The 16,044-nt window shown below is 38.2% G+C and overlaps 2 protein-coding genes across 6 annotated transcripts; both read left to right on the forward strand.

Annotated features, from left to right (window-relative positions):
- Window positions 1–3,023: 3,023 nt before the first annotated feature.
- LOC109863801 (DNA replication licensing factor Mcm6) lies at window positions 3,024–6,558 on the forward strand. The gene is made up of 10 exons (XM_020444366.1): window positions 3,024–3,208; window positions 3,364–3,772; window positions 3,852–4,054; window positions 4,120–4,318; window positions 4,401–4,931; window positions 5,023–5,328; window positions 5,399–5,726; window positions 5,826–5,951; window positions 6,074–6,213; window positions 6,322–6,558. The coding sequence occupies exons 1-10, from the start codon at window positions 3,120–3,122 to the stop codon at window positions 6,433–6,435; spliced, it is 2,445 nt and encodes an 814-aa protein (XP_020299955.1). The 5' UTR covers window positions 3,024–3,119; the 3' UTR covers window positions 6,436–6,558.
- Window positions 6,559–7,004: 446 nt separating this feature from the next.
- On the forward strand, window positions 7,005–13,239 carry LOC109863828 (urea transporter 1-like). Of its 5 annotated transcripts, none has more exons than XM_020444424.1 (11): window positions 7,005–7,235; window positions 7,450–7,561; window positions 7,917–8,039; window positions 8,288–8,470; window positions 8,772–8,923; window positions 9,682–9,829; window positions 11,046–11,147; window positions 11,641–11,788; window positions 12,007–12,191; window positions 12,319–12,480; window positions 13,014–13,239. In XM_020444424.1, the coding sequence occupies exons 2-11, from the start codon at window positions 7,538–7,540 to the stop codon at window positions 13,077–13,079; spliced, it is 1,293 nt and encodes a 430-aa protein (XP_020300013.1). In that variant the 5' UTR covers window positions 7,005–7,235; window positions 7,450–7,537; the 3' UTR covers window positions 13,080–13,239. The 5 variants fall into 5 exon arrangements, with proteins under 5 accessions (XP_020300013.1, XP_020300014.1, XP_020300015.1 ...); XM_020444423.1 differs by having other exon boundaries at window positions 7,026–7,043; window positions 7,173–7,561; XM_020444422.1 differs by having other exon boundaries at window positions 7,028–7,075; window positions 7,173–7,561.
- Window positions 13,240–16,044: the final 2,805 nt, after the last annotated feature.

Raw genomic sequence — 16,044 nt, forward strand, 5'->3', positions numbered from 1 at the left:
AAAAAGTACTAAAACGGCGGCACGCACTTCGCGCGCCATTTATACAACGTACCGTCGCGGCCGCTTAAGAGCCAAGTCTTGTCACGGGCAGGAAATGCGTAGAACGTGCATTCTCATCTCTCTCTTGCTTTACGTAGATTTCTAACATAGCTTTCTCCCTTTTCTGTGTCAAGACCGTGCGCGGGCTATTCACGAATTGCCGAGTGTTATTAAGAACTTTCCTTTTGTCTCAAAGATATTGTCGGACGAGACGAATTCCGCGTAAAGAATAGCTTTTATTTAAATTTCTTTTGCTTGTATTCTTTATATTGTTAAAACGTCGTGTATATACCTTGTCGCGCAAATGCACATCCGCGACGCAGTAAGTTTCACAGTCGCAAGTATTCTGTTGCTTCCGGAAGAAGTGGATTTGTGTAAAAAAAAAAAAAATTTAGAAAACAGTCGCTAGGTGTCACAAAGTGCGAAAAGGCTAGTATGTAAAAGTCTAATATATGTAATGTGCGTAAGAACTCGACAAAAACGTGTGTGCAAATAATATACGCTAATGTAATTAAAACGTATTTTCTTAAAGCGCGCACCACAATATATAAGATTCTTTTTTTCCTATTTTGCCTCTTCTTTCTTTGGCTAAGAGATGCCAAGTTCGAATTTCCTCACGAAACAAACAACTGACACCTGCGTATATATATAAAGAAAACTAAATATACTACTTGTGCGTGCTTTTAATTTTATTGCGTTGAAAATGACTTTGTCCTGTTTGCAATACAACGGTATATATTAAATTATTGAGCGTGACAATCGGATAATCAGTAACCATTGAACAGAATAACAATAAAAATGTCTTTTGTACTTACAGATAATTTCCTTTTTTCGATACGCGGAACAGAAAGCAAGATTCAAAGCGAGTTGGTATGGACGTGCCATCTAGCGGAATCTAGTGGCAGTTCGGAACTATTTGACACTGAAATCAAATGTCTATAGATGGCCGAGTGTTACATTATTGTAACCAGAGAGAAGCCTGAGAGCGGCCACGGCCATAAGAGTTTCTGTCATAGCTTTTCGTGGCCATAGTTCTATTCCGTGCTAAGTTTGTGGACATGGTTCTATTCCGTGCTATGAAAACACCGACGTGGTGGAGATACGCACACAAGCGAGAACCGTCGTCATACATCAACATAATATTAGTGTCCGACCGAAGGTTCGGTTTTGGTTTCGGTTTCGGCCAGTTTCGGCACAAAATTGGAGTTTCGTTTTAGTTTCGGTTTTGGGCTGTGTTCAGTTAAGCAAGATGGAACGAACTAATGGAGGAAATGCAGGAAATACAGGAATTGGAACTAATGAATTCCTGTATTTCCTGCATTTCCTGCATTAGTTCGTTCCATCTTGCTGAACTGAACACAGGGCTGTGCTCAGTTAAGCAAAATGGAACGAACTAATGTAGGAAATGCAGGAAATACAGGAATTCATTAGTTCCAATTCCTGTATTTCCTGCATTTCCTCCATTAGTTCGTTCCATCTTGCTTAACTGAACACAGCCTTGGCAGCGAACCGGCCGGAACTACTACTAAAACCGAAACTTCTTTCGTGTTCGTGAGTTGTCGACTTGTCGCGATAAATAATAACCAAAGGTTAGATAGAAGTTATTTCGTTTTTTAGATAAAAGAAAAAGTTTGTTTTTGTTTCCTTAATCTTGTTAAGTACAAAGTTTTTTTTTAACTATTTTTTGTTGGCAACTTCATAATTATTATTATGATAATGCGTGATTATATGCCTTTGAATTAATAATAGGTACTTGACATGTTGATATTTTTTGTTACAAACTCAAGTTTCAATTTATTTTTATAACTAAAACTTTGACTGTCAAAGAAACTGTAATAATAATTGTGTGATATTAGTACAGTACTGATATTGTGTGTGTGTGTGTGTGTGTGTGTGATAATAAAAACTGCATTAATCAATGATTTCCTTTCTGTGTGAATTACACACCTCACCTCACATACAGAAGAACGTTTGTGGTACTTTTTTTTGTTGATTGTTTAAGAGCAATAGAGTTATTTGTTTATCGAATAAGGGCTTTTTTAAACACATACGCACCTGCAGCTAGCTAAACTTTACAGAAACAGGCTCAAACTAAAAAACTGTAATAAGGAATTACCATAAAAAAAAGTTTCGGTTTTGGTTTCGGTTTCGGCCGAAACTGAGACAGAAACCGAAATTCGGTTTCGGTTTCGGTTTCGGTTGTAAAAACTAGTTTCGGTCGGACACTAATAATATGTCTGCACACTTCAACGAGCGCACATGGACAACGGTCTTGCTTGTGTGCGTATCCCCATCACGTCGGTGTTTTCATAGCACGGAATAAAACCATGTCCACAAACTTAGCACGAAATAGAACCATGTCCACGAAAAGCTATGACGAAAACTCTTAAGAGCCGTCTACAATGGAGAGTTTTAGACCGTAACAGTAAGAAATTGACAAATCACAATCGATTATTTTTCTGTACTTAATCTGTGATTGGTCAATTTCTTACTATTACGGCCTACAACTCTCCATTGTAGACGGCTCTGTAGACGACCCTTTAAGAGCCGTCTACAATGGAGAGTTGTAGGCCGTAACAGTAAGAAATTGACAAATCACAATCGATTATTCTTCTGTACTTTGTCTGTGCCTCTGACGGTCTTTAAGAGCCGTCTACAATGGAGAGTTTTAGACTGTAACAGTAAGAAACTGACAAATCACAATCGATTATTCTTCTGTACTTTGCCTGTGATTGGTCAATTTCTTACTATTACGGCCTACAACTCTCCATTGTAGACGGCTCTTTATAGGCCTGTGCGTTCTCAAAGCCGAAGCACAGACCTTTGCATAATGCATAACGCATCAGACATAAAAGAATCAACCAATCAAAGCTTTCTAGAACAAGAAGTAGGGATGAAAACGAAAAGCTGGATTGGTTGATTTTTTTATGTCTTATGCGGTATGCGTTATGCAAAAATCTGTGCGTCGGCCTTCAGTCTTTTCTCTGATCCCGCCAAATTTCCACAAGCTTTGTATGTCGGACGTTTTAATTCATTCGTGGTGTTTATGTACGTTGTGTTTTGTAAATTAAGTTTAAAAAATGGATATTGGTCCTGCGCCTGGTCAAGCACGTGTTTTGGACGAAGTTGGAGTCAAATGTCAAAAATTGTTTCAAGATTTTCTGGAAGAGTGAGAAAATAGTTATTACTTGAATCTAACATTTATATAAGTATTTTAGGATTTAATAATGTTTTAAAGTTATTTAAATTGAACTAAAAAAAAATTAGAAATGTTTGAGTTTTTACATGTATTTTTTCTTTATTTTTTTATTTCATTTACTATAGATTTAAGGAAGATGGAGTTATTAAATACCAGGAACCAGCTAAGGAACTTTCTCATCCGGAACGCTGCACATTGGAAGTGTCTTTTGAAGACACAGAATCTTACAATCAAACGCTGGCTACAACTGTAATCGAAGAATATTATAGAGTATATCCATATTTGTGTCAAGCGGTGTGCAACTTTGTCAAAGATATAGGAGATTTGCAAAAAGAGAAGCAGTGCTATGTTAGTTTTGTGGATGTGCCAACTAGACATAAGTTGAGAGAATTGAATTCTGCAAGAGTGGGCACTTTGGCTCGTATTTCTGGACAGGTAGTACGGACACATCCTGTTCATCCAGAATTAGTAAATGGCACATTTATTTGTATGGATTGTAATGCATCCATAAAAAATGTAGAGCAACAGTTTAAGGTACACAAAAGATTTGTATATATTTATATACTGGCACTGCGATTAGTTTTAACTAATAAATAATTAAAATTATTTTCAGTTTACAAATCCAACAATTTGTACTAATCCAACATGCAGTAACAGACGTCGCTTTCTGCTGGATATGGACAATTCAGTGTTTATTGATTTTCAAAAAGTACGAATACAAGAAACACAAGCTGAGCTTCCTAGAGGATGTATTCCTCGTTCTGTTGAAGTTATTTTGAGAGCTGAGATGGTGGAGCTAGTGCAAGCTGGCGACAAGTGAGTTGAAAATAAAGATATATTTAAATGGATACAGTGTTATAAATATATTCTTCTTTTTACAGATATGATTTTACAGGAACTTTTATTGTAGTACCAGATGTCGGATCATTGTCTCTGCCGAGTGCTAAGGCAGAAACTAAACCAAGAAATAGAAATAATGAACAGGGTGAGGGTGTAAAAGGCCTTAAAGCACTTGGTGTTAGGGAATTAACATATAAAACGGCATTTCTCGCTTGTAGTGTTACTGCCACTAGTTTGAGAGTAAGTAAAATTACTCCGAGCATGAAGATTAAAATTTAAATTTCCATTAATATAGCGTAATTGTAATTGATATTTTTGACAGTTTGGCGGTACAGAAATGGCGATGGAGGAAATCTCGCAAGAGATGATGAAGAAACAAATGACAGAGGCGGAATGGAATCGCATTTATGAGATGAGTCGTGACAAAAATCTGTACGAAAATCTGGCTTCCAGTCTGTTTCCCGCGATACATGGCAATGAAGAAATTAAGAAGGGAATTATTCTGATGTTTTTTGGTGGTGTGCCAAAGACCACGGAAGAGGGCACATCGTTGAGAGGGGATATTAATGTCTGCATGGTTGGCGATCCCAGTACCGCAAAGTCTCAGTTTCTCAAATGCGTGGCCGATATCTCGCCTAGAGCGGTTTACACGTCCGGAAAGGCGTCGAGCGCAGCTGGCTTGACGGCCGCAGTTGTCCGAGACGAAGAATCCTCGGATTTCGTTATAGAAGCTGGTGCGTTGATGCTCGCAGATCACGGCATCTGCTGCATCGACGAATTCGACAAAATGGATCCGAGAGATCAAGTCGCGATTCACGAAGCTATGGAGCAGCAGACAATTTCGATTGCTAAAGTAAGAATATCGATATTTTTCTAAATGTGTGTATAAAAATTTTATTTTATTCTAAACAGTTTTTGATATTTATGCATGTGTTATCTTTTAGGCGGGTATGAGAGCAACTTTAAACGCTCGAACGTCTATACTAGCGGCAGCTAATCCCATTGGTGGACGATACGACAGAAGAAAATCTTTGCAACAAAACGTACAGTTGACTGCGCCTATTATGTCAAGATTCGATTTGTTTTTTGTCGTGCTGGATGAATGCAACGAAATCGTTGACAACGCGATCGCCAAAAGGATCTTGGATCTACATTGCGATAATATGAATGACCTTCCGATGATGTACAAACAAGAAGAGATTATCAGATATATCAATTTTGCCAAGCATTTTAAACCTGTTTTAAGTCAAGTAAGAAGTGTGTTAAAAAGGAAACTATTTGTGTCGCAACATTGTGTTAATTAATGTCAACTTTCTGTAGGAAGCTGCTGATCTTTTAGTCGCAAGTTACACAGCTCTCAGACAAAGAACAGGTACCGGAAGCGGCAAATGGAGGGTCACTGTGAGACAATTGGAGAGTATGGTCAGACTGTCGGAAGCGCTGGCAAAACTGGAATGCGTGGATGAAGTAACGGTGAAACACGTGAAAGAAGCGAAACGATTATTACAGAAAAGTATAATAACGGTAGAACAGCCGGACGTAGACCTCGACGAAGGCAGGGAGGACGTAGGAGCAGACGCTGACGAACCACCGCCTCTTATGGCAGCACTCAATGCAGTTGGAAATAATGATGTGCCGCCTTCAACACGTACGTGCATAGTTGTACATGGAAAGGACATATATATGTACTATATTACATAGATTTGGACATAATGTATTATATTACATAGATTTTTTTATTTTTCAGCCATGAGTGGAACGCAAGAACCACCAAAAAAGAAGTTAACAGTGTCCTTTGACGAATATAAGAATCTGTCGAACATGTTGATTCTCTACATGAGAAACGAAGAAAGTCGTGCCGAAAGTGAAGAAGGTATTTATTTATTTATTTATTTATTTTGTGACATTAAAAGCTGATTATGACTAAAGGATATTGCGTCATATTTTATATTGTTGTTTTTGTGTAAGAAACTGATACATATTTTCTACTATTAGGTGACAATAAGGGCGGTATAAAAAAATCTGAATTGGTTGCGTGGTATCTAGATCAAATACAAGATCAATTAGACTCGGAAGAGGAGTTGTTAGAACGAAAAGGCTTCATTGAGAAGATTATTGATAGATTGACGTATCATGTACGTATTTTTATGTATGTTTATTTAAACTTAAGATGATTTTAATTATGACTTAATAATTTGTTTTAAATTTTACTTCTATGAAAAATTTTATTTTTTAATGGTTAGGATCAAATTATAATTCCTCTAACAACAACCGATTTGAGAAGGAGAGGCACAGAGGACGAAGAAGAAGAGGATCCTTTACTCGTTGTTCATCCTAATTACGTCATGGATATTTAACGTGTATTTGTTATTTATAATTTTGTAATAACATTGGAAATACGATCAAAAAAGTCTTCTCTAGAAATGTTAATGTATATTTTTGCAGAAAAGTGTATATTTTAAAACTATTTTTTTTTTTTATCTTGGTACAATATAAGAAAATGTTTTTTATTTTTAAATTACATATACGCACAAATATCATAAACTTTATATAAAATTATTTTACAGTATTGTGACGAGATAACATAAATATAGTTTTACATTGCAATATCGAAGTATTTATCCTCGAAGTATTTATCCATTCCTTAAAATCTAAAGAAATCTAATGTAGATACTTAGTATTATATTTGTTTGCCATCTGCGTCTGTTGTGCTTCTGTTACAGTTTGTATTTATTGCATCATCTGTATTCTATATCTTTCAGTACTATAATTAATAGTGTAAACGACTTTTTCAGCGTGGTAATCAAGACCGTGCAAATTGCTCTAAATAATACGTTTTACATGTGTTCAAGACACAGTGAGATATTTGTTCTAGATAGACAAAGAAGCATAAAGGAGCTTCAGTATAAAATCAAATGCCGCTGGTATAGCAACTGCCGCGGATATCGCGCAAGAGAACATTATAGTTTACTATTTTCTAACATAAAGATTATAAATGTTATTTTTTTCAAAATTGCATAAATAATTTGTTTGTTATAACAATGTGATATAAATACATATTTTTTTTTTAATTTTAAAATTTTTCTTAAACTAGGTACAGTTGTAAATGGTGGTGTTGTGTACAAAACTTTGACTTTTTTATATTGCATGTCATATAGTAAGCGTTGGAGTTTTTTTTGAATATTTGATTTTTTTTTGAAGAGAGACATGATATATATATAAACACATTTCTACAATCTCATCGTACACAACTAGATATAAAAAATACTATTTCTGCACAGTGTTATCAGTGTTATCAATGTTTGTGTTTTGAGCAAACGAAGATTTAGCACGTGCTTTAATCGCAAAGGTTTTTACAAATATGCCAACAGTGTGCTGCAGGAACGGTTCTCTATAAGTAAGCAACGTTTTCTTTGCTCTATACGGTTTTGATATTTGGTGACATAGAAAGCCTGAGAAATGTCTACGAGAGAGCTGCCGCAAGTATGTTTAAAATTCACATATAAATATTGCAGTTATTCGAATATACAAAATATTTAAAGAAATTGTCAATAAAAGTTTAAAATTTTGTTTCATTCTTCGTTCGAGTTTGTAAGAAAAATACTATGTTATCTTTGTCGCTATTCGATTATTTTAGATTGTTGCAGATAATTTCATATAGAACTTTGAAAGAGAAGAAAAAACATGTGAAACGCACAATTTTATTTTTTATTACATCAAAACTAGTCTTAAAACTATTATTAATGTATAAAAAAAAGAGTAACTTTTATCATATGATATTTTTGCACAATTTTGGCTCCGTTGCGAAAATAAAAGACATGTAATAAACATTCGATAGGAACGAACGTGGGTAGCATGTGTGGGCGACTTCGCGATTCTGAAAGAATACCTCGCACAAAAGAAGCAGCCCGTTTGGCGCATAGTGCAATTTCTTCATACATTTCTTTGTGGATTTGGACAGGTACGTAAAAAAACTAAATTTGATACAAAATAACAAATGTTACATATTTTACATATCTTACAAAAATGCTATTATGATATATTTTAGTATTGTCTCGTATAAACATTGTACCGAAAATCCATATCAATGAAAGAATGTTCGTCGCAATAAAAGTAGATCACATTTTTTATTTACTTATACATCACACTACGTTGATCGCGCACCGGAATCGGTAAGCGTAACGTTGATTGGCTTGATTAACATTGCAGATTGTTTTCTCAAATAATCCTATCAGCGGGCTGCTGTTAATAATCACTCTGGCCGTGGTAACGCCAGGCACATTGGCGTTGTCTGCATCCACTGCCGGCCTTGGCCTCCTGCTGTCCGTGGTATGTTTTAATATTAATTACAAGCCGCTCGGTGTCAAGCATCGTCCGTTTTTACCGGAAAAGGTAATACTGTTTTTTTGCCACACACACTTGCCACACTTCTCTCGGTGCGCAGTTCACCGAGAGAAGCACGCTCGTATCCGGTCATCCGTTATTCATATGTATTTACCGCGATGCTATCGTAACGTTCGCTATTGCTTTTTCCATCTTTTTCGAAACTAATGGACCGGTTGCGTGCGGAAAAATCACTGCAATGCGGTAGCTTCTCCTCGCAGCAATGAGAAATTCTCTCCACCGGCGCGGAATTTCCTTTTATATTTAGAGGCCTTTATTTCTGTATTTATTTGTGTGTGTGTGTGTGCAGATTATACAAGAACCCCAAGTTATCGTAGAAAACGGATTAAGCGTGTTCAATCCTCTCCTAGTCGGCGCGGTATCGTATAGTCTGATACCGCAGATTTACGGAGCCTTCGATATCTTCAGCGTGCCACTTGTGCTTCTGGCGGCGGTACTCAGGTATGTATATTCAATCAATGAATATTTCACTTCACATATAGAGAAATAATAATATATAGAGAATATATAGAGAAAATATTAGTCGTGTTTGCGTATTACACTTTAACGATTGCAAATTATATATGTATGTGATTAAATTGAATCGACAAAAATTAAAACTAAATGTAACAGTAATGCAGACAAAATTACGTTTTGTAAAAAAAAACACGATATCTCCATCTGCGTAAAACAACGTAATTTTACACTTTGACACAATTTTCATTTAGAAATATTTCTCTCGTACACGTAGTATTGGCAAAGTAATAAATTAATTACACAGTAAATAAATAAATAACATCTTGATTGTCATGGACGTTTAATTAAACAGAGAGATGTGTATATAAATTAATACCAATTAATGTAAATGGTTGATAATAATGTTCATTATATATCACGAATATTTTAGAAGCAGCAATGGAGCAGATTGTACATTGATGTGTAATTACATGATAATATAATAATAACGCCTCGAGGTTACAGCATTATGAATTTTAACGTCAGACAACTCATATAGTAATAAAACTAAACTAAACGCGCCGTGACGGAATCCGTGTCTCGAGATTCGAGCAAGATACGAGAATAGTTACGCGACGAGGGTGGATTATGCGGCAAAACGGGGGATTGCAAAAGCTCTGCCGCATTTCACTCGTCGTTTCAGCGCGGCGCGCTCGCAAATTTCTGAGAGAGGTGTTCACAGAGCTTCTGTTAATGTTTTCCAGTGTTTATCTCGCGCGGTCCCTGAGAAGCGATAAATTCTCCTGCACAGCCTGGCCATTTAACCTTGTGGAGTACATGTTGATTTTCGTCCTTTTGGGTCAAAACCGCGCGAATGTGCTGACCGAGTCTGCGAAACAAATGTTTGAGAGGGTAAATTAATTTCACGTTATTTATGCGAGATCTTTAGTAGTTTTATACAGAAAAAGTCACATTTATCATAAATTTAGATTAAAAAAATAGAATGTGAAAAATGCACGAATTCAAACATTTTTTATTTTTATAATTTATTGAGAGACGTTTTAATATATTTTTGCTATAAAAATCGAATATATTTGCTAATAATAAAATTGTATCTGATAGAATTAATTTTTTATAAATAAGTACAATATAAGAACATCTTTCACAAGATTGATAAATAATGTGATGCAGTAATAGATACGTCAAAAATTCTGACGAATGTCGTTCTTATTGTGAAAAATGATCTCTAGCATAATAGCGAAGTGAGCGGATTGATCACAGTTCTCCAAGATAGAAGGCAAATTTGATGAAAATTGTGATGTGTGGAGAGAGACTCTGGCGCGCGGAATAAAATTCGTCTAGAAAACACGATCTCGGTGTTCCGACCATGCATATTTGACGTGCCTTCACGAAGGAAAATGCTATCCACCGTAGGTTGGGGCTTCTTCTGTATTGATCAAATTCCGGCCGGACCAGCTCTGTCGACGATAACTTGCCTTGACTTGAATTTGTTTTATTCCGAAGTAGTCTCGCTGGTTGTTTACTTTAGTTAAATGTTGGGGCGAGTTTCCCCTCCGTGTTTTTTTTTCGCGAACCTTTGTTTTTCCCACAATAAGAAGGAAAAAAAACATTGAAGCCTCAACGGTGGAATATGTGAAAAATATCGCATCTCAAGCTGCGCAATACACAATAGATATATTGAGCTTTACGACCAGCAGATGTTCTATTAACGTTTGGTGTTACGCTTGACCGCGCGTGCAAATTCGCGATAACACAAAAAACTGACTGTGCTTGCGCACTGAAACGCGCGTATAAACTTTGCGATTCATGCGCAACCGCGAGATTGTGAAAATCGCAACGGCGCGGAAAAGCACCCGTCGTTTTTACGAGAAAAGTTTCTTCTCTATATATTTGCGTGCTGCGCGCGCGAATTTACGAGCGAAGTCAATTCGAGGCGCGGCGTAAATTATTTCTTCACGAGAAACGCGTTTCTGTCATAAAGCGCAGCTTGAACCTTTGCCTTCTCTGATGAATCTCGTCGAGAAAGAGAGAGAGAGAGAGAGAGAGAGTGAGATTCTGTCTTTTTCTATGTACTCACGTATTGTGCTGCTAGACTTATTGTTTTCAGCACAATGCAACAAGTGAGACGATGACGACGACGATGACGACGATGAGCGACGCTGGTTTCTACAAGCGGAACGCGTCCGACGTTTACATCAACTGGGGAAAGGTAGAGACTCTACTCGTGCTCCACTTTTTGCGATTCTATATCCTTGATATTGCATACATTAACCGTCTTGTTGAATACGGATCAGTTGTGCACGCATCGCGGATAATATTCTTTCCGAGAAATTATAGATACGTTTTACTTATGTAACGAAATCTTGCACTTTATAACGCATAAATTTCTTTGGAACCTTGCAAATCTCTTCGCTGTATTAAATTTATCGGTACACAGTCGCACACGTGCGCGCGCGCGCGCGCACATTGAGTTGAAAAATTTAATAAAAGTTTGTTTCATCGAATATCGCGCGCAACGGTATATTTGTTGCAACAATATTTCCTTTACAGTCCCTATTTGAGTTATCGAAACTCGCTTCAAATAATATCGAACACATTCTTGCTTGAATCTATCGCGGGAATCGACACGAGAAAGTGTATAAATGAAGGCATCAATCCGATTGCTTTGTTACGAATGCCCGCAATTAATTTCACTTTTCCAGGTATTTCGAGGTAGCGTTGTTTCTGCCTCGCAGCTGTTTTTTATCGATGACGTAATAGTCGGATGCGTCATGTATCTGGCAATGATAATATACTCACCGGTGACAACCGCGTTTTCGTTTTTCGGTGCTCTTTGCGGAACCGTAACAGGTAGATTTAATTTAATTTTTCTTCTTTATCTTGCTAAATTCCGCATACACGAACGAAAAAAAGAGACAAGAGAATCTCGTTTAATCTCGTTACACGTACAGTTAAATGAGGCGAATACACACTAGAGAACTTTTCATCGTGAGTTAGCGGAAATTGAGTGTGTCTCAAGATAAGGGCGTGAAGAATATAAATTATCATTATCGTAAATCTTCCGTCAGGCTTGGAACTCGGAGCAGACTACGGCGAGGTCTACAGCGGACTGTGGGGATACAACAGTCTCTTAACCGGAGCTGCTTTGGGCGGAAATCTCTTGATTCTGAACGGGCAGACCGCTATTGCCACCGTCTTGGCGATCATTTATACTTCGCTGCTGCAGTACAGCTTACGATCGATATTTATGAAAGTAATTAAAAACCTCCCTTCCTCTTATCTTATGTTCCGATAATTTATAATGGTTTCGTGAAACTCTCTTTCTCTCTCTCTCTCTCACTCTTTCTCTCTCTTTCTTTCTTTCGGCATTGTGCTTTCAGATGCAGTTACCGGTATTGACGTTACCGTTCGTGATAGCAATTTCGTTGTTTCTAAAACTGAGCGGCGGCAAGAATGATCCAACGTTTCCGTGGCCCGTATCGATCACCTTCCCCGAGAAAGCGCGTCACGATTATCTCGCGCGACGCACGGTATTTCGAGCGGTACGTAATATTATATACGTCTCGATCTCTCTCTTATCGAAGTATTTCTTGCCTAAAACTCGAATGTGAAATTTTATTTTCGCGATGATAGAGGCCGAGATAAGCTGCGCACTTTATCATCGCGGCTTATATCGGATTCCGTTCCGCGGGACGTTTATAGTATGATTTTCTGAAACTTTTTGTAAGATAAGACGGCTCTCAGGACCCATCAAAACCACGCCCCACGCGAGGAGCAAAAATTGATTTCTGATCCCTACTCTCGACTTGGTACATGGGTCGAATTGTCGTCTCGACACTCGAAGAGGCTGCTAGAAAAAATTGAATTTTACAATGTTGTAACTTTATTCATAATTAATCGTGGTTTAAAAAAAAAAAACTACAACAGGTTTTATTATAAAGTAATTCGCGTAATTAAAAGTTAAGGAAACGCAAAAAAACCTGTGATTTATTATTCTGTTTTAATTTTACAATGATGAAGAAATAAGAGTTAAGAGCGAGATTAGTGACACGAGATTATTTGCGTTCTGTTGTAGGATAACACTCCGGAAGAACTTGAGCTTGTAATTCAGAAGCCAAAGGATTCAACTCAGGATTCATAATTACTGACTCGTTTCAGTGAGTGACGCGCGTTATAATTACGGTTTATACTATTTACGTAGGAGATAATTTTGAACACATTTCGTGTACCGTTTTAATAACTTAAAAAACTTACGTTTTTTAAATATTTTTAAATATTCATATAAACATATTTTTACGAGTGTTTAGAATGATTTTTTTATATATTATTCTTACAATATACTTAAAAAAAAAAATAGAAAATTAAACATTCATAAAATTGGATTTACATGTAAAAGCTCTTGCGTTTTTGTGAGAAATTTAAATTTGTAAGAAACGTATTGAAAATAACTCACAAAACCAATTTTTCTTTTTAAAGAAAAGCTCTCATTTTGTAATCTATACGCGTACGCTCTCGGTGTTTTGTATTCAGCCTCGATGCTCTCGATTCGACTAAGATTCTTCGTTACATTTTCATGCAACAGCCATGCTAATCATCTTATCTTACACAAACGATCCCAAAGTCAAGAAGAAAGACGTCGAGGGAGGTCTCGCCGCTAGGAGATTCGTTTTTCGGCGGGACGCTTTTATCTTTAACTGAGCCCCACGCAAGAAGCTACAGGTCGATCAATAAAATTTATTTCACCGCTTTCGCGGGAGCCATAAAACGCTAGAAGACCTTTATCTACGCGTCTCGTGACGCAAAATTGTCACATGCGGGAAATAAATATACAAACCTCACCCACCTTGTTTATCGCTTCGTGATACTTATTTTCATACTTATTCAAATCGCATTTTTACGCGCGGCAAAGTGTGAGATTACGCACACGCGACAAGTTTGTTTGGAAATCTTCCAAAGCGAATAGAAACGGCGGCAAGAAATCTGAAGAAAAGGTCGTTCCGAGGACGTTCCAACAAAAGCGAGGCCAGACCGGCGGTCTTCTTCAACGGCGACCTAATCAAACTAGCGAGAAGTGCCTTGCCGCTTGAGAACGACTGCCACAATTCGTCCTCGTTCTCAGGGAATGGGGTGGCTAATGAAGAAAAGTAGAGCGAGAGTTCCCGCTGCCTCGCGCAACGATCGTTACTTTTAACGTTTACTATTTTATTACGTTCAATCCGAGAGAGTCTCGATATCGAGATTCATTCAATCTCGGCGTTTTGTACGATGAGTGACAGAAATGCGTTGTAACGCGCCACGATCGTTGTTAGATTACGGTATTTTTACGTTTGCTTGATATGTGCGACGGGTGAGTATCACGATCTATCTATATGACGTAACTCGTAACTGTGTGCTTGTTGCAGCGCGAGCAATAAAATGATTTATGTCTCGATAAAACCTCCACCGCACACGAGAGCGAGAGCTCCAGCTTCTCTGCGCAAAATCGGTCTTTTCTCGCGAAAATTATGGAAACACGGACGGTTTCGCGCGCGATAATTACGGTGTAGTCTAACAAAATTAACGTCGGTATAATTTCAACGTTTGTCGCAACGTAATTCGCTATTTCGGAAGCAATTAACGGACCAATATCACTTTAATTTTGAACGTGCTCATTAGCAACGGAGCAATAAATGTGCTACGTATATTGATATAATTAAGTTCTATGTAAATGAAAATTTTATATTTTTTACCTTAATGATAGTTTACGCGCCATTGAAACTACAAATTAATATAAAACTAACAATATTTGTCATTTCGCTAATTTTCTTATATTTTAAAGATTATTTTATATTTTTGACTCTGAATGTTCGTATAGTACGGAGAAACTACGCAATTTGATTTAATCTCTCTTCCTTCTCAGACTAATTAGCACAATTTGTATATATACTTGAAAGTAGAGCTGGCACGCTTGCGTGCGGATTAAAACTTATTCGAAGACGTAAAGGAATTCGAAGGATAAACATCGCGGTTCGTTGGCACCCTTCGAGCTCCGATCCAGACGAAGGGAGAAATACTCGTTTGTGTGAGAGACGACGGCGCCGACGTCGGTGGTGATGGTGGTGGTGGCAGCGGCAGGAAGGGGTAGGGCTGAACGCATCCCTGCCAAAGAGGCTACCTGCCTGCCTGCCTGCCTGCCCGCCGCCAACCCTGTCCGCTCCGCGACGCTACTACCCCAGTATTCGGGCGATCGCTAGCACCCGCGCACGCGACATCCCTCCGTCGGGGGTGCGCGCGTCAAGCTGTGTATGCGTGTATGTTCGGTCGTGAGTGCAGCGTGTCCCGTGAGAGCGCCGCCGATCGCAGTGCTCAGCAGCCGAGCAACGTGGGATTAGCGTGGTGACGTAATCCCTCCGCGTGGCACGTTAATCGCTCCGTCAATCCTCACGCGCGCTCTTCTCGTGCCCGTGAGGAGGGTGCACGAGCGTTCAGAAGCGTCACGACCTCTCGCACGGAGACCTAGCCGGATTTCATTGGTCAGCATCCGCGAGACGGAGCAATGTAACCACTAAATGAGGAGGAGGAGGGGTACGAGGAGTAGCGAGTAGAGTACGTGAGCAGTATCGTTGAGGATCGGCAAGTAGCGGTGTGTGGCTATAGTATCAGTGTGTACGTGACAACAAGTACTCGCATTCTCGTGACACCTGAGAGAAGGAGAGAGAGAGAAAGAAAGAGAGAAAGAGAGAGGAAGAGAAAGAGATCTGTAACACTTTACGTCAGTCTCCGGCTCTTTTTCTTCTCTGTTCTCTCTGTCCTTATTGACGTGCGTGTTTTCTCTTTTTCTTTCCTACTCGGAAAAATCTGTTCTCTCTTTTTCGAAAAAAGTTTCGAACATCTAAACGAGCTCGCGCTCGTTCCTTACATTGCGTGGTTGTTCTTACATTGCGTTTGAGTTCTCATGTTACCCCGTCCTCACTTAAAAAAAGTACAATCATTCTCTCTCAGAAAAGTAATTCTATAAAAAACAGAGTATTCCAAGATAAAAGAGAGAGGCTCATTTGTGCTATCGTCTTGTGCTTTTCAAAAGCACAATGACATCTCTCCTGTCATCTCTCTCTACGCTCACATTT

The sequence above is a fragment of the Pseudomyrmex gracilis genome, unplaced genomic scaffold, assembly GCF_002006095.1.
Source record: "Pseudomyrmex gracilis isolate BER0280 unplaced genomic scaffold, ASM200609v1 scaffold_13, whole genome shotgun sequence".
NCBI classification, from domain to species: Eukaryota; Metazoa; Arthropoda; class Insecta; order Hymenoptera; family Formicidae; genus Pseudomyrmex; species Pseudomyrmex gracilis.

What these genes read in the sequence shown, in the direction of transcription:
- LOC109863801 (XM_020444366.1), top strand. Translation starts at nt 3,120, where the DNA reads ATGGATATTGGTCCTGCGCCTGGTCAAGCACGTGTTTTGGACGAAGTT. An exon ending in TTACTGCCACTAGTTTGAGA is followed by an intron (nt 4,319 to 4,400) that starts GTAAGTAAAATT and finishes TATTTTTGACAG; the next exon opens with TTTGGCGGTACAGAAATGGC. An exon ending in TTAAACCTGTTTTAAGTCAA is followed by an intron (nt 5,329 to 5,398) that starts GTAAGAAGTGTG and finishes AACTTTCTGTAG; the next exon opens with GAAGCTGCTGATCTTTTAGT.
- LOC109863828 (XM_020444424.1), top strand. Translation starts at nt 7,538, where the DNA reads ATGTCTACGAGAGAGCTGCCGCAA. An exon ending in TTTACATCAACTGGGGAAAG is followed by an intron (nt 11,148 to 11,640) that starts GTAGAGACTCTA and finishes TCACTTTTCCAG; the next exon opens with GTATTTCGAGGTAGCGTTGT. An exon ending in GACGCACGGTATTTCGAGCG is followed by an intron (nt 12,481 to 13,013) that starts GTACGTAATATT and finishes GTTCTGTTGTAG; the next exon opens with GATAACACTCCGGAAGAACT.